General features: G+C 36.0%; 3 protein-coding genes across 4 annotated transcripts; all 3 read left to right on the top strand.

Annotated features, from left to right (window-relative positions):
- The first annotated feature begins 67 nt into the window (after positions 1-67).
- LOC109002141 (mitochondrial fission protein ELM1-like) lies at positions 68-7,060 on the top strand. Of its 2 annotated transcripts, none has more exons than XM_018979766.2 (11): positions 68-479; positions 3,710-3,872; positions 4,053-4,119; positions 4,405-4,501; positions 4,948-5,097; positions 5,184-5,310; positions 5,586-5,698; positions 5,776-5,839; positions 5,943-6,036; positions 6,175-6,283; positions 6,694-7,060. In XM_018979766.2, the coding sequence occupies exons 1-11, from the start codon at positions 297-299 to the stop codon at positions 6,793-6,795; spliced, it is 1,269 nt and encodes a 422-aa protein (XP_018835311.1). In that variant the 5' UTR covers positions 68-296; the 3' UTR covers positions 6,796-7,060. The 2 variants fall into 2 exon arrangements, with proteins under 2 accessions (XP_018835311.1, XP_018835312.1); XM_018979767.2 differs by having other exon boundaries at positions 95-479; positions 6,701-7,060.
- On the top strand, positions 6,206-9,052 carry LOC109002137 (casparian strip membrane protein 1-like). The gene is made up of 4 exons (XM_018979761.2): positions 6,206-6,283; positions 7,964-8,263; positions 8,451-8,574; positions 8,689-9,052. Exons 2-4 carry the CDS (start codon positions 8,004-8,006, stop codon positions 8,902-8,904), a joined length of 600 nt encoding a protein of 199 aa, XP_018835306.1. The 5' UTR covers positions 6,206-6,283; positions 7,964-8,003; the 3' UTR covers positions 8,905-9,052.
- Positions 9,053-10,230: 1,178 nt separating this feature from the next.
- Positions 10,231-14,498, top strand: LOC109002140 (mRNA-decapping enzyme-like protein). The gene is made up of 8 exons (XM_018979765.2): positions 10,231-10,497; positions 10,710-10,750; positions 10,939-10,988; positions 11,473-11,617; positions 11,981-12,037; positions 12,296-12,410; positions 13,092-13,580; positions 13,916-14,498. The coding sequence occupies exons 1-8, from the start codon at positions 10,339-10,341 to the stop codon at positions 13,970-13,972; spliced, it is 1,113 nt and encodes a 370-aa protein (XP_018835310.1). The 5' UTR covers positions 10,231-10,338; the 3' UTR covers positions 13,973-14,498.
- Positions 14,499-14,751: the final 253 nt, after the last annotated feature.

Consider the following 14,751-nt stretch of genomic DNA (forward strand, 5'->3'; position numbering starts at 1 on the left):
CTAATAAATGGGCCGTTTGGGCCTGGCCTAACTAATAAAATGCGCGTGCATGTGGCCAATGAGGCCCACCTCGCTCTCAAAGCAATAGGGAAGAAACTGAAAGCGCCTGGAAGTGTGTAGTGTGCTGTACAGTGTACTGCGCACTGACTACGACAGGTCGGAAACAAATTTCATTCCGTCAGAGAATCCGAATCCGAATATTGAAACGGAAAACGCCCAGAATGAATGACGGAGCTCAATTATGAGTCACATTCTCCCAATCGCCGGTGGGGTTCCGTAGGCTGTGCGACCATCTTATGAGACCGATCAAGCTTCCCCAACCGCCCAGCGGGTTTTCGGGCTTGCCCGACTTCTTTCAAGGTGGGGTCTCCTCCGCAATCAGACGGGCGGTCGTGATTGGAAACGGTTTCGCGGGCTCAGAGAATCAGAGCATCGGTTTGGTTCGTGCTATCGGTCTCTTTGGTCGCCTAGCCTTATACGTAAGCATTTACCAATGAACCGATTTCTTTTTCTTTTCATCCATTTTATTTTGCAATTCTATCATTTTTTCTCATTGTTTCAGTTTGGTTGCTGAGAAAATGAAGAGAATTCATTAGTTCTTTGTGTATATAATCATGGCTTAATTAACACGGAATTGAGCAAAACTAATTCAAAAAGTTAATTTTCACTGGATAAGTATATAATATAACTTTAAGTTACTAAATAAAAAATATATAATATAAATGTAAGTTGAGATTTCTCGGGACGAATCTTTCTATTTTGAAATTGTTTGCATGATTTCTTCTTTGTCCATAGCCTTAGGGCTGTATAGAAACCAACGCCACCAGCCGCCACTGATGCGAACTGACCGGCCGCGTCAGGAACAGGCCGGAACCGGTCGGTGTGCGGTGGAAATTTGAAGAAACTGACGTTCAGCGGTTCGTTCTTGGTTTGAAGCTGAACCGAACCGCCGAACCGGCCAATATAATAAAATCTTTTTTTTTTTTTTTTTAAATATACCCTTATTGAAACGACGCTGTTCCACTTAAGTTTAAGTAGAACGGCGTCGTTTATATTAATAAGTATTACAACAGATAATGGAAACAATGCCGTTTGACATTAAACCAAATGATGTCGTTTTATTAAGGATGTAAGAAAAAAAAAAAAAGTTTGAAACGACGCCGTTCTACTTAAACTTAAGTGGAATGGCGTCATTTCGAGATGAGTTTTATTCTTTCCCAGCCCCTTCTTCTCCCGAATCCGATCTCTGCAACTCTCTCTCTCTCTCTCTCTCTCTCTCTCTCTCTCTCTCTCTCCTATGCAACTCCTCTCTCTCATTATTCTCTTAGTAGAACTGCCAGAGAACCGACGCCGACCGAGAACCGCCTCGATCGGTTTCCTCCTCCCTATCAACCGGTTACGGTCAATGCCTCCCCCATTTTTTCAGACGTCGGTCTGTGTTGGTTTTGCCCAAAAACCATGCCGACGACGTCGGTTTTCACCCCTACATAGCCTTGAGCAATACATATAAAGGTGTATGATGTATATATGAATGCATCTTTGGATTTCTTAATGGCATTGGTATCATTCGGATCTTTATGCGGTAAGAACATTAGTAGTAGCCTAGCTATTCTTTAGCCAAAATTTTATTAGGAAATTTACTTTTTCTAATTTAGCTAGTCACTTTTCAACAAAACCAAATAACAAACTCTCTAAATCTATCACTATTCTATTAAAATATTAATTTTGGCAATTTCATTTATTTTAATTCTAATGGTAATTAGAATATTTATTCGTTATTAAAATAAAAAAGTGCACATTAATTTTTTAATGTTCATATTATTCCAACAATTATACTTTTTTAACGGTCTTTTTTTTTACAACAGTCATATTCTTCTAACGGATATATTTTTTCAACAGATATATTTTTTCAACAAATATATTTTTTTAACAGATATATTTTTTTAATGGCTATATTTCTCCAACAGTTATATTCTTACACTATAAAACATAACACTTCCTTAACAATTTTTATTCACTTCAACTCAAGTTTCTCTGTGAATTTTTTTTTTTTTCATTTTCTCCCAATGGTCAAGTTTCTCTATGGAGATAGTTGCCGTTCATTTATCTTATTTTTGGATTCCATAAAAAAATTATTGTTATTTAGAAGATTTGTCAAGTAGACATCTTGATGAGTTCTTGAATCCATTACCATTACAGATGTCTGGAAAGGCAAGCTGAGAATATACAAAAATCTATACTCAGCCAATTCAAAATTCTATACTAAAATCTATACAAAAATCTTAATGAACTACTTCATTTCTTGAGCAGCACTATCACTTTGAACACACTAACAAAGTGACTGCTAGAAAGTATTGATCTACCTCATTTCCAAACTTCATGCTGCTAATTGTACTGGAAAAAATAGCTCTTTGGAATGAAGAAAGTATTGATCTGAGATTTGATGGAGACTATAAAGTATTGATCTAAAGAATCAAAATCCAAAATAAATCATATTGCAGCCTTTCTTAGTCATTTACACAAACACTTGGCTGGCAAATAACAATAAACATATAAACATATTTTACTCCAATCGACAAACCAGAAACTCCAATAAACATATGAAGCTTTCTTTTCAATTGACAAACATATAAACTCCAACCACCCTTGCCACTGCTACAACAAGTTTCTCACTGAAGCAAATATCCCACCTGAAATTTGCTCCTATAAAAACCTTTGTAATTTGCAATGGAGCATGGAAAAGGGCATTGGTGAGCAACATAAACAATCTTCTTAACCCTCAGAAATAGAAAAGTAGAAAATAAAACAAAATCAAAGTTTATGTGGATAGTACCCACTCCAATTGGGAACACGACCCACTATGCCATAATTAATGGTTCATATCCTATATGGAAATTCTATTTCAAATCATTAAACTTGCTTAAGCTCTTCAAGCTTCAGCTCTTCTTCAGAAATCCTACCAGGAATCATATTTTACATGGTCTGAAAGGGGAGAGAGTTTACATACACAGGAATTAAGGAAAGTAACATTCAAATGAAAACACACTTGTATACCTGCAAATGTGAAAATGTCGTACAAGAAGGAAGAGGGAAAAATGGACCCAAAATCAAACTTCGTGAGTTTCCAGATCAACAAATGAAAATATATTTGCATCAAACTTTGTGAGGTTCCAGATCAACAAATGAAAATATATTTGCATCAAACTTTTTGAGGTTCTAGATCAACAACCCAAATCCTCCAACCCAAATCAACAACCAAAATCGAAGGAAAAACAGAACCAAAAAAGAAAAAAAGGAGAGTTCGGCGACGGCTTGGGCTTACCAGAAGGCGGCAATGGTGTTTGTGGAGGTCAACGGTGGCAGATGAAGAGTTCACGGACCCACGGTTGCGAAGGTGTTCTCTGTGTTGAGAGAAGCTGTTTTGTGGAGAGAAACTGAGGAGCGCGCGAATTCGAGCATTAGTCTCAAGCGGGAAGAATAATAAAATATTCTGAAAATATGATTTGGCCAGCAATTTTGGCTGGCTACATTTGGCCAGTCAAAAACTAGATAGTTAAATTTACTATAGATATGATGAGTTTGATGTGGATGTATTTTAAGCAAACTAGCTAAATCTTGGCTAAATTTTGACTATGCCTAGTTCACTACTAATGCTCTAATTGCCTTTGAGCATTTCATGTATTGTTCTTGGTAATGATATATATTGCAGCGTGTTACACGGCCAAGAGGAGGAATCAATGAGTGGCTTCACTGGCTTCCAGTTTCTCTACACAAAAAATTATACTTTTTCATGCAGCGAATCCGAGGCGAGTTGGGGCTTCAAGCAACATTTAAAAAGCAAAAAGCGATGGCTCTCTCTTCTGAAACTAGCGGTAGCGTACACAGCACAGTTCACCCTTAAAATATGTATGAGATGGGTGTATAGTAAAGATAGCGGTTGCTTATGATGGACAGGGTGAATTTGTTCTTAAATTGATTAGAATTGAAATTCAGAAAGCATTCTGGAAGACAAAACTGATTAGTCATTTCTGCTGAAAATGATGGTTTCACAGGCTTATCTAATATTCTAGAAGCTGATGCAAAGCACATTTCAAAAATGGCTCGTGAAACGTTTGAGAAGTATGCATCCCCAACCTTTCTTTTCTGGAGTATATCTGGATTACTTTAGGTTAAATGGAGTCATATTAATGATTGTGATTCATCATCCATATTCCATGGAACCTTACTTAATGGAATATAATTCATCGTTGATGCATTAATTTGTCCGCTTTTGCATGCTCTAGTTTACATGATAATTTGACTAATAATTAGAAAGACAAATATTTGCAAAACAGACTGTTTGCTCATTTTGGTGCCTCTTTTTTGTTATTTTAATATAGTTTTGTGATTTTTGTTTTTATCCAGAGAGGGCCCATTGTTGGTGGTTGCATCCGGCCGAGATACTATTTCTGTTGCGAGCTCCATAAAACGTTTAGCCCCAGAAAATGTCTTTGTTGTTCAGGTCAAACATTATTATAAAACAGTTTAGTATCTTTAAATGATATGATATGAAAATGTGATTTTGTTTTTTTGTAATCTTTTTCTCCTCCTAAATTGGTGTCTATCTTTTATACTTCCAATGTACTTGAGTTATACCTTACAAATTTGTTTAAACTTCCATTTTGCGATGATTTAACTTTCCATAATGCTGGCAGCACAGGTGCTTTTGGGAAAACAGTAATTTGAATTGTTGGGTAGTTTTCCTTTTAATAGAGTGATAAAGTGAGGGTGTTGTTGAACCATTCATTTAGTATTTTTTCTTCATTTTGGCGGTAGTAATTCTTCTCATTCAGTTTTTTTTTGTTCCACCACCTTCCCAGTAGTCACTATGCAGTCTTAATGAATTCATGGATGCAAACACTACAATGTCTGATTCTAGATAGTTTTTTCTTTGACAATATATTTCAGATACAACATCCAAGGTCACATCTGAATAGGTTTGACTTGGTAATTACTCCGCGCCATGATTATTACCCATTGACTCCTCATGCACAGGAGCAAATTCCTTGGTTTCTCCGCCGGTGGATAACTCCATGTGAATCTCCTGGAAAAAATGTGGTAGGTACTTGGCTGTAGAATATGATCTTAGTCGCCGCAGTGATGTATGAAGCTCACATTCACACATGTTGGAATTTGAATTTCAGGTTCTCACAGTGGGAGCTCTTCACCAGGCTGATTCTGCTGCACTTAGGAGTGCCGCTTCTACCTGGCATGATGAGTTGGCACCGGTTCCAAAGCCCTTGCTTGTGGTCAATGTTGGAGGCCCTACAAGTAATTTCCTTTGCACCTATGATCTTTCAAACTTTTGCTAATTTCAAACCACAATTCAATTGAAGTCAGAGCAATCTGATTTCCATGCATGGAGAACTGTGATATTTCATGGTTTAGTCTGGTTTTTCTAGATCAGCAACTGTGGTTATGTCTATACTGTGAAATAATACTTGTTTGAATAAAATTTCATCCTGAACCCCTCTTCTTTTTCCCCTTTTCCTGATGTTCCCCCTTGTGAAAGGTTGTCATATTGTATTTTCATAATATTTTCCTAGAAAACTGTCTATATGGTGCGGATCTTGCCAATCATTTAGCTGCCAGGCTGCAGAATGTTCTTTGGAGCTGTGGCACTGTCAGGATATCTTTCTCAAGAAGAACTCCTGAGAAGGTACACTTGTTTTTCACAATTTCTTTTGAAGGTATTATTGATGGGTACACAGTCATTCATGATGCTGTTATCAACAGGTATCCGACATTCTAGTAAGAGAATTTACAGGCAATCCTAAGGTTTTCATTTGGGATGGTAAAGGTACTAAGCTGCTACAAATGTAGATAGAGTATTTAATTATATTACGAAGAATATTTTATAAGAAGGAAGATTAATTAATATGCATGTATGTAATACTGCTTAGGTTCAAATCCACATATGGGACATCTAGCTTGGGCTGATGCTTTTGTCATCACAGCTGATTCAGTAAGCATGTTGAGTGAGGCTTGCAGTACTGGGTATGTTTAAAGTATGATGCTGATGATTAACCTCTGAGAATTTTGGGTTGAGTCATTCTTTTGAACTGAAGTTCATATGTTTTGATAATATATATATATATATATATATGTTTTAATAAGACTTTCTTCCGGCTATAGGAAGCCTGTTTATGTAGTTGGAGCTGAGCGTTGTACATGGAAGTTTTCTGACTTTCAGAAGTCTCTTCAAGATCGAGGAGCTGTTCGACCATTCACTGGTAAAGAGGATGTAAGTTGCCAGTTGTCTTCTTTTTTGTTCTCTTCTGCTGAAATATTGTGCTTTACCTTAGTATTATTTCTTCTAAAAGTTGGTCCTGTGAGGAGAATTATCTCATGGCCCCTGTTGTGAACCTAATTTTAGCTTATTGATTCCTCTTAATGATTCAATATCGCTCTAAACTAGTTAATTTTACACAACTGTGAACTTAATTTTATAATATTCCTTAAAAATAAGTAGGTAAATGCAACTAGCATCTACAAGTGCACTAGTTACAAATATCAATGTGTTCAGTTCTTACGTGATAGAACAATTTTCTTCTGCAGAAGTAAATGTCTATGTGCCTTGGACTATATTTGTCCAAACTGGTCACATTAAACATAACCAACATATTCATTCACTCTGTGTGGTTTGATTTGTAGATATCAGATAATTGGAGCTATCCTCCACTTAATGACAACATAGAGGCTGCTAGTTGTGTGAATGCGTCTCTTGCCAAGCGTGGATGGAGTATACACACTTAATTGGTTTTCCTTATATTGCATGATCAGTACCTAACCAGTAGTCTACCAGCAGTTGGATATAATTTGCCTCCAATCAGGAGCATTCTTTTACCTGGAAATTCCAGAGGGTAGATGTGCCAATTTTAAAACAGTACTTTGATCAGATAGGCCAATTTGGCTTATACCCGCCTGTTTTAGTTCTTTCCATCGATTTTGTTCCATACCACAAGGATTTTGAAATGTTTGACAATTACAATGGAAAGCAATCTGTCATTTAAATTTCCGATACGTGATTCAACTAGTTTCGTTTAGTTGAGATTTTTTCTGCTCTTTGCTTATTTATGCATATGGGGGTTCGATTCCAAAGCCTCCAGTATATATGTTAAAATGAGGGTTGATGCATTCTTCGTGTGCAGTATTTTAAACCTAATAACCATTTTGATCTCCCTTTCATTTTCTATCGCTTGAGCATGATTTAAGGGCGGCTCTTCTGTCAACCATCCCCTCCATTTAGGAGTAGTGCATTTTGGAAGCAATTTCTGGGGAGATTAAACGTATTGAGCTCTGATCTCTTCGAACTAAAATTTTAAAATAATAAATAATCGATAAATGGCTTTGAGTCATGCCCATAAAAGGATGCATTTTGTTTTCCTGTTTTTTTAATTAGAATGTGGGTTCAGCTTTTGAAATAAAAATAATGAGGGTGAAGGATATATAAACTTTGAAGTACGTAGGGTGGGAAAGATTCGTACACTCCTTTGTCGGATTAGCGAGGCTAGCTAGCTAGCTACATGGTTTAGTTGACGGATTAGGAGAATAAGAAACTTTGTTAGTTATATCAGGTAGGCATTTTAATTTAAATTATTATATGCATGAGAGCCTCCTCCTATGGACTTCCCACTCACTACTGCATGCTGACCTCCAACCTGTGAAAAATATAAACCTAATATTATTTCTACTTACTCCATGATCATGATGATCTGCCTGTCATGCCTCTCTACTTTGCTTAATTCCTGATAACAAAAATAAAGTCAAGTGGTCATGACTTCATTTTTTAAATGCATACTTTTTCAACCAATTCATTCATGCTTCTCTATATAATGTTCGTTCATTCATTCATTCCTTCTCATCATTCCCAGCTTTTAAGCACATTCTTTTCTCATCAACCATTCTCATTTTGATTTTCTAGGTCTTAATCTCTCTTTTTTGGCAAAAAAAGAAAAAAAAAAATGAGGACCGGTGATTCAACCACAGTTGATGTTCCACAATCGAGCGCTGTCCCTAAAGGGAAAGCAACTCTGGTGACAGTCGCAAAGCAGAAGGGTGGATGGAAAAGAGGAGTTGCCATATTCGACTTCATTCTCAGACTAGGAGCTATTGTAGCTGCTTTAGCCGCCGCATCCATGATGGGTACTAGCGACGAGACTCTCCCATTCTTCACCCAGTTCTTCCAGTTCCAAGCTAGCTACGATGATTTGCCCACTTTTCAGTATGTGATTTTTCGTCTCTTCCCTGGCCTCTCTATCAGCTCTATGCTGTACCTTATTGACCTTTATGATCTATGCATACTAGCTAGTACTAAATACGAATGAACTTAATTTTCTGACCAAAAAGCCTAACTGTAGATCGAATGTATGAAATTTCTCAAATTTTCTAAGATATTTTAAAACATGCAGGTTTTTCGTCATTGCAATGGGAATAGTTGGTGGGTACCTAGTCCTGTCGCTCCCCTTTTCCATTGTATCCATCGTTCGGCCCCATGCCATCGGACCAAGACTACTGCTCCTCATTTTAGACACAGTAATCCTTTTGACTCAGCATGCATCCTCCTTGCAACTAATATTCATTCCCCATCAAATTTTTCTTTTCGTTTGAACGCTTGCATGTGAAAATCCATTTTTTGATCAATTTCAGGTGGCGCTTACTCTAAATACTTCTGCTGCCGCTGCAGCTGCTGCCATAGTTTACTTGGCTCACAACGGCAATAGCAACACGAATTGGCTGGCTATATGTCAACAATTTGGTGATTTCTGTCAGAAAGTGAGTGGGGCCGTGGTGGCGTCGTTCGTTTCAGTGGTTGTGTTCGTGTTCCTTATTTTGTTATCTGCTTTGGCCATCCGAAAGCTTTGAGATGAAGATGGACCGGCTAGCTACTCATGCTTTAATAAACTTTTTCTAAGTCTTTGTATTGTTGTTTTATATATATATATATATATATATGAATTATATATGGTGTTTAGTTCGGTGTTTCTTTCAACTCTTTGTCGTGTCGTGTGAAATTTGGCAAATGTAATTTGTTTCATTGTACGCATGGCAGTTGATGTAATGAAAAAATTGTTGAAAATTTTGGGTCCAATTCGCTTTCAAGCTTGCTTTGTTTTGTAGTACTTTCACGTCTGATCTTACGTTTTATTCCTACTGCGTTATGGGCCGGGCCAGGGATGACATGTCTCGAACGACATGCTGTTTTTATCCAAAGCTACATTTTCACCAGTGGTGTGGATCTTCAGTTGGAAATATGCATGAGCCTAAGCTACATTTTAGTACATTTTAGGGCGTGTTTGAATTTAAAAATAAGATGAGATAATTTTAAATAAAAAATAAAAAAATATTGTTAAAATATTATTATTTAATATTATTATTATTTTAAAATTTAAAAAAATTTAATTAAGATTTAAAAAAGTTTAATTGTTAATTATATTTTGTGTAAAAATTTAAAAAAATTATAATGATGAGATGAAATGAGGTGAAATATTTTCCGAATCCGGATTTATTATTATTAGATAAATCCAAGACATTGTTGCATGCATATTTTACTAACAAACAAAATAGAGAACGGTAGTTTCTACCAAATTTATATTTGTTTTACTACTAATATAGTAACAGATTTTCACCAAATTATAAAGGATGATATTATATATTTCTTTTGTCTTATAATGCATAATTCTAATATCATATGTTATAACAATTTATTTAATATTTAATATCATAAATTCAGTCCTCATGGATTCAAAATTTCAAACTAAACAATTATTATTATTTATTATTGTTGTTGTTGTTATTATTACCATCATTATCATCATTATTAAACAATAAAAATTAATCAAGCCTTAAATTCCTAATTACATAATATCAATTCCAACTATAATTATTGTCTTAAATATTCTTGACAATAATTATTTTAAGCATTTGATCTATAACTTTGTTTGCATGATTATTATCACATGGTGGTCTTAATGTAATCACGTCATGCTTTATATGTTGTTTATTAGAACATATTGATAATCTGTATTTTAAATTATACAATTAAAAAAAAATAAAATAGTTATTGATGCCTAAGAATTTTTGTAAAAATTTAAACTAATTGTTTTGAAAAGTTAATTAAAACAATAAGCAGAGAAAGGCTAGTTTGGTAATTTTAGTGGAACTACAAAGTGGCACTCATGCCCCCTCTCTTCCCCTCTCTCTGTTTCTCTCTCAATGACTTTCCCGGGAAAGTAAATAGGAAAGAAAATCCAGAAGGAAAATATTAGTTTAGGGTTTTTTTCTCCGTCCAGCGAGAACATGTCTCAGACCGGAAAGTTGATGCCAAATCTCGATCAGCAGACCACCAAAATGCTCAACCTAACCGTGCTCCAGAGAATGGATCCCTTCATCGAAGAGATTCTGATCACAGCGGCGCATGTTACGTTCTACGCGTTCAATATTGAGAGCAACCAATGGGTTCGTTTCTCAATTTTATTTTTCGCCCTCTGTTTAGATGCTGAGAAAATTATTGAAAGTAAAACAAAATTACAAGTTTGGAATCTTAGATTTTTCGCATTTGGTAATCCAAGAAACCTCGATTCAGCTGTGCCTAATACCATTAAACTGCCTACTCAATTCCACTTCTTAACTTTTAGTAAAACAATTGAATGCAAAGTACTATTTTTCAGAGTCGCAAAGACGTTGAAGGATCTCTTTTTGTCGTTAAGAGGTAACAATTGTTCTTCTTTTATTTATGGTTTGTGATGACTTATGCTGTTTATATAGTTTCGGTGTTTTTTTTTTTTTTTTTTTTTTCTGTCCTTAAAACTTCATAGTTAAGTTTGTTGTGTTAGAGTCCATGTGGTCAGGTTGTGGTCATATAAATGATTTTGGTTGTCTTGCTAATGCTGTTGTTAGGAATACTCAACCACGGTTCCAGTTCATTGTAATGAATCGGCGTAACACAGGTTCGGATTTACTGCTTTATTAGGTTAAATATGATAGTGTTTGTGCTGTTTAAAACTTTGTGGTGAATCTTGGTAGTTTTTTGTATAGAATAGAAAAATCAGGGCCCATTTGATATGAAGGTGAGAATGGTGGATTATTTGATTCTCTCCTATATGCTGATTAGGGCAACCTGCGTATTTCCATATGTAGAAGAAGACTCTTTCCTCCCTTACCTTCACTACCTCACTTAGGTCCTTAGGGTCATATCGTGTTGAATGAACAAGAAATTTGCTGGGAAAAAGTATGTAATCACGTGATAATCGAGTGTTTTATCCTCCAAAAAAGGATTTCAAATCCACCAGCGGTTGGTTGCCTGCTGGAAATAAAGCTATGATCGTTTCATTTTCCTACTTTTACTTTTTGGGACTGCCAACAAAGATGTCACATGAGCCTTGACATGTTATTTCTCTTACCTCTATTTCACTTTAACCTTTTTGTTAACAGATAACCTGGTAGAGAATCTATTGGGAGATTTTGAGTATGAAGTTCAAGTTCCATATCTGTTGTACCGGAATGCATCCCAAGAGGTTAATGGTATTTGGTTTTACAATCCACGGGAGTGTGAGGATGTTGCAAATCTATTTAGTAGGTACAGTATTTTCTTTGCCTAGCCCAGTTACTTTAGCTTTTGGTTTTTAACTTCTTGTTTAAACATCCCAGTGGGTATTGCATATTGTGGAAGGAACTATGTAGATAACCATAGAGGGGTAGAGGGTGGTTTTGAGAAATACTAGAGTGCCTAAGGAAGCTTATATGTGTGGAGTTGGGTTGTGCATACTCCCTATACCGATTCTCGTATATGTTAATGTGCGTTTGTATTTATCAAACCAATCTTGGATGCTATACTCGCTTATGTTGTATAAAGGAAGTACATTGTAATTCTGCCACTGAGATCAAGATGTATAATTAGTAAATGCCTTATATGTCTTATTGTTATGTTTTCTTTCTGCAGGATACTCAATGCATTTTCAAAAGTTCCTTCAAAGTCAAAAGTAGCTTCAAGCAAAAGGTAACCATATAAAAGAATAAGAATAGTATTATAGTTATTTCTTTTCAAAATTATGCAACTTCTAAAATGTTTCTGATTTCCAGGTTGGTTCCTGGTTATTCACAATGTGTTTTCGCAAAAATATTTTAGTAACATTTCGCAAAAGTATCCATAATTTGATCATGTTGATTGCTAACAAGCCATAATATTTTGACTAACTTTCTTTCTTATCCCCCCACCCCCCCAAAAAAAAAAAAAAAAAAAATTTCCTGCATTCAGCGAGTTTGAGGAACTTGAAGCAGTCCCAACCATGTCGGTGATGGAAGGTCCTCTTGAGCCATCATCATCTGCCACTGATGCTCCTGAAGATTCTTCTTTCCGAAATATTTTTAGTGTACGTGGTCTAGTTTAGCATTGATTTTGACATTTAGCGGAGCACTGATATTATTATTCTTTAGGATCTTAATTCCATGTCTTAATGTTAAGCTTGTTCTAAAAAATGTTTAATGATCTATAATCACTGTTTTTTCTGTTAAGACATAATTATTGTCAAGGATTAGTTTCTCTGGATTATCGTTAGTTCGTTGTTTGGAAGATGAAACCTCTTCCAAACAACCCCTTTAAGCAATATAGATGTCTTTGCTTTTTTTTTTTTTTGATGTCGGGGAACCTCTCCAAGGCAAGGCCTTTTGGACCGCACCCTTGTTTGCTTATTTCTTGGAATGCATGCGAAATTTTGTAGGTTATGTATTCAGCATAGGTATTACTGTTTTTCATTATTTGAGTACCATAGCATATACAAATTGCTACATAGTGAATGCACAGGTGCAGTGTTGAGAAGTTTATTGATCTAAAGATGTGAGGTTTCTTCACCATTGTCCTTGTTTTACATAAAAATTGTAGGCTTGGCTTGGATGTTCCCCTGGCCCTCTATAGTCTGAAAGTGATTTATATGATAGTGTATGCTTGCTTGCTAACATGAGATACTCTTAAGTTCCCCATCCTTGCCTTTTGGCCCCTGGATGAATACTTCTATCCCTTTCCTGACAAGTTATTTTCACGTTTACTATTCCAGGCAGCTACAAATATTGGAAGCAGTGGTTTAAACCTAGCAAACTCAAGACAGTCGTCACAGCCCTCCTATCATTCTTCTTCAGCTCTCCCTCTATCTTCTCATTCACCCAGTGTTATTTCCTCTCCTGCACCAACTCCACAAGTTTCATCACTCTCTCTTTTGGCTTCCTCTAATCCGACACCCCTCCATGAGACTTTTGATCCAATCAGCAACAGCAATCAGGTAGCTAATCTTCTAAAGCCCTCTTTATTTTTTTCACCCCCATCTTCCTCGTCTGCATTGATGATGCTGCCTATCTCTTCATCTGTGCCAACCGCTCCTGCTCTTCACCCTCCCCTGAATTTGCAACGCCCATATGGCACCCCAATGCTTCAACCATTTCCACCACCGACTCCACCACCATCTCTTACTCCTAGCTCTGCTCCTCAAAATGATGCACCATTTATTAGCAGAGACAGAGTTCGTGATGCACTTATTATGCTTGTTCAGGTATTTCCATTTTTCTTTTTTCTTCCTTTTTCCCCAGATTATCTAATCTGTTCTGGATGTTTACTGAATAATTTTGCTCATATGTCCACTAAGTATACCAGAATTAAAATGAGCCACGGTATAGAGGTTTATGGTAAGGCATTAATGTGCTCATATTCTTAGGCTTATTGATTTCTGCTGCATTGTCTAGTGTATTAACTGCAACTGCAACTTATCTGGCAGTTAGTTGCATACTTCCTTGTTCTTGAATGTCGTTTTTTAATTCCATCATGCCCAGCCTTTTAGACTAAAATTTATAAATTTCTGGTTGACTCGTGGAACGGTTCTTTTAACAGGACGATCAATTTATTGACATGTTTTACAAGGCATTGTTGAAGGTGCACCATCCATGAGTACCTTCGGGAACCAGTGTGCTTTCCTTCTGAAGATTTTTAAGATGTACATCTGTAGAGTACCCGTAGAGAAGTAGTGAGCTCCTTCTGGATGTTGCTGAGACAAATCTATTGTAGGATCAGTTCTGTATATAAGCTTGTTTACTCGGGTTTCAGAAACAAAGGCAGTTAAATATCTTTCTGGTCTAACATGACACTAGAACTTCAACCTCTTGGTCCTTGGGAAGCTTGTCCACTTTGAGAAGTTGTTTTCTTGGAGATTGGAAGGGTGGAGCTCGCTTGGTTGGTTCCGTTATGTTATTATCTTTCCTTAAATATAATGCTTGTAACAGTTGAAATAGAGATTTATTTTCATTTCAAATTTCAGTTGTTTCTTTCTTTTTCTTCTTCTTCTTCTTTCCATTTAGGGGTTGTAAAGCTTTATTTGTTTGATGTCATTTCTTTAGATTGCACTGGGTTGTACTGATTTTCATTACTCTGTTAAAAGAAGTTTATTGGAAGCTTAGCCATTAGCATGCACAAAAAACATTTTTTTTTTTTTTTTTGTTTTTTAATGTCTGGGGTTCTCTTAATATTTTGTGAAATTCCTTCTATAGCAGAATGATTATGGAATGTCAATTATTTCTTAAATACACAAAGTTATAACCAAAAAAAGAAAAGAATGGACGGTGGAGGTCTGTCTTATTGCCACTGGAGTCGCGACTCGTCCTACTGTTTTCTTTTAGAGTAATATAAGATCCATAAATTTTTTTTAAAAAAGAATGAGATTTATTATTAAA

Source organism: Juglans regia, chromosome 3 (genome assembly GCF_001411555.2).
Source record: "Juglans regia cultivar Chandler chromosome 3, Walnut 2.0, whole genome shotgun sequence".
In the NCBI taxonomy this organism is placed as follows: domain Eukaryota; kingdom Viridiplantae; phylum Streptophyta; class Magnoliopsida; order Fagales; family Juglandaceae; genus Juglans; species Juglans regia.

Bases quoted from the DNA above. Each gene is read 5' to 3' on its own strand.
- LOC109002140 (XM_018979765.2), top strand. From the start codon at position 10,339: ATGTCTCAGACCGGAAAGTTGATGCCAAATCTCGATCAGCAGACCACC. The intron at 10,498-10,709 runs GTTCGTTTCTCA...ACTATTTTTCAG, and splicing joins ATATTGAGAGCAACCAATGG to AGTCGCAAAGACGTTGAAGG. The intron at 12,411-13,091 runs GTACGTGGTCTA...TTACTATTCCAG, and splicing joins CTTTCCGAAATATTTTTAGT to GCAGCTACAAATATTGGAAG.
- LOC109002137 (XM_018979761.2), top strand. From the start codon at position 8,004: ATGAGGACCGGTGATTCAACCACAGTTGATGTTCCACAATCGAGCGCT. The intron at 8,264-8,450 runs GTATGTGATTTT...TAAAACATGCAG, and splicing joins GATGATTTGCCCACTTTTCA to GTTTTTCGTCATTGCAATGG. The intron at 8,575-8,688 runs GTAATCCTTTTG...GATCAATTTCAG, and splicing joins TGCTCCTCATTTTAGACACA to GTGGCGCTTACTCTAAATAC.
- LOC109002141 (XM_018979766.2), top strand. From the start codon at position 297: ATGAGACCGATCAAGCTTCCCCAACCGCCCAGCGGGTTTTCGGGCTTG. The intron at 5,840-5,942 runs GTACTAAGCTGC...AATACTGCTTAG, and splicing joins TTTCATTTGGGATGGTAAAG to GTTCAAATCCACATATGGGA. The intron at 6,284-6,693 runs GTAAGTTGCCAG...TTTGATTTGTAG, and splicing joins CATTCACTGGTAAAGAGGAT to ATATCAGATAATTGGAGCTA.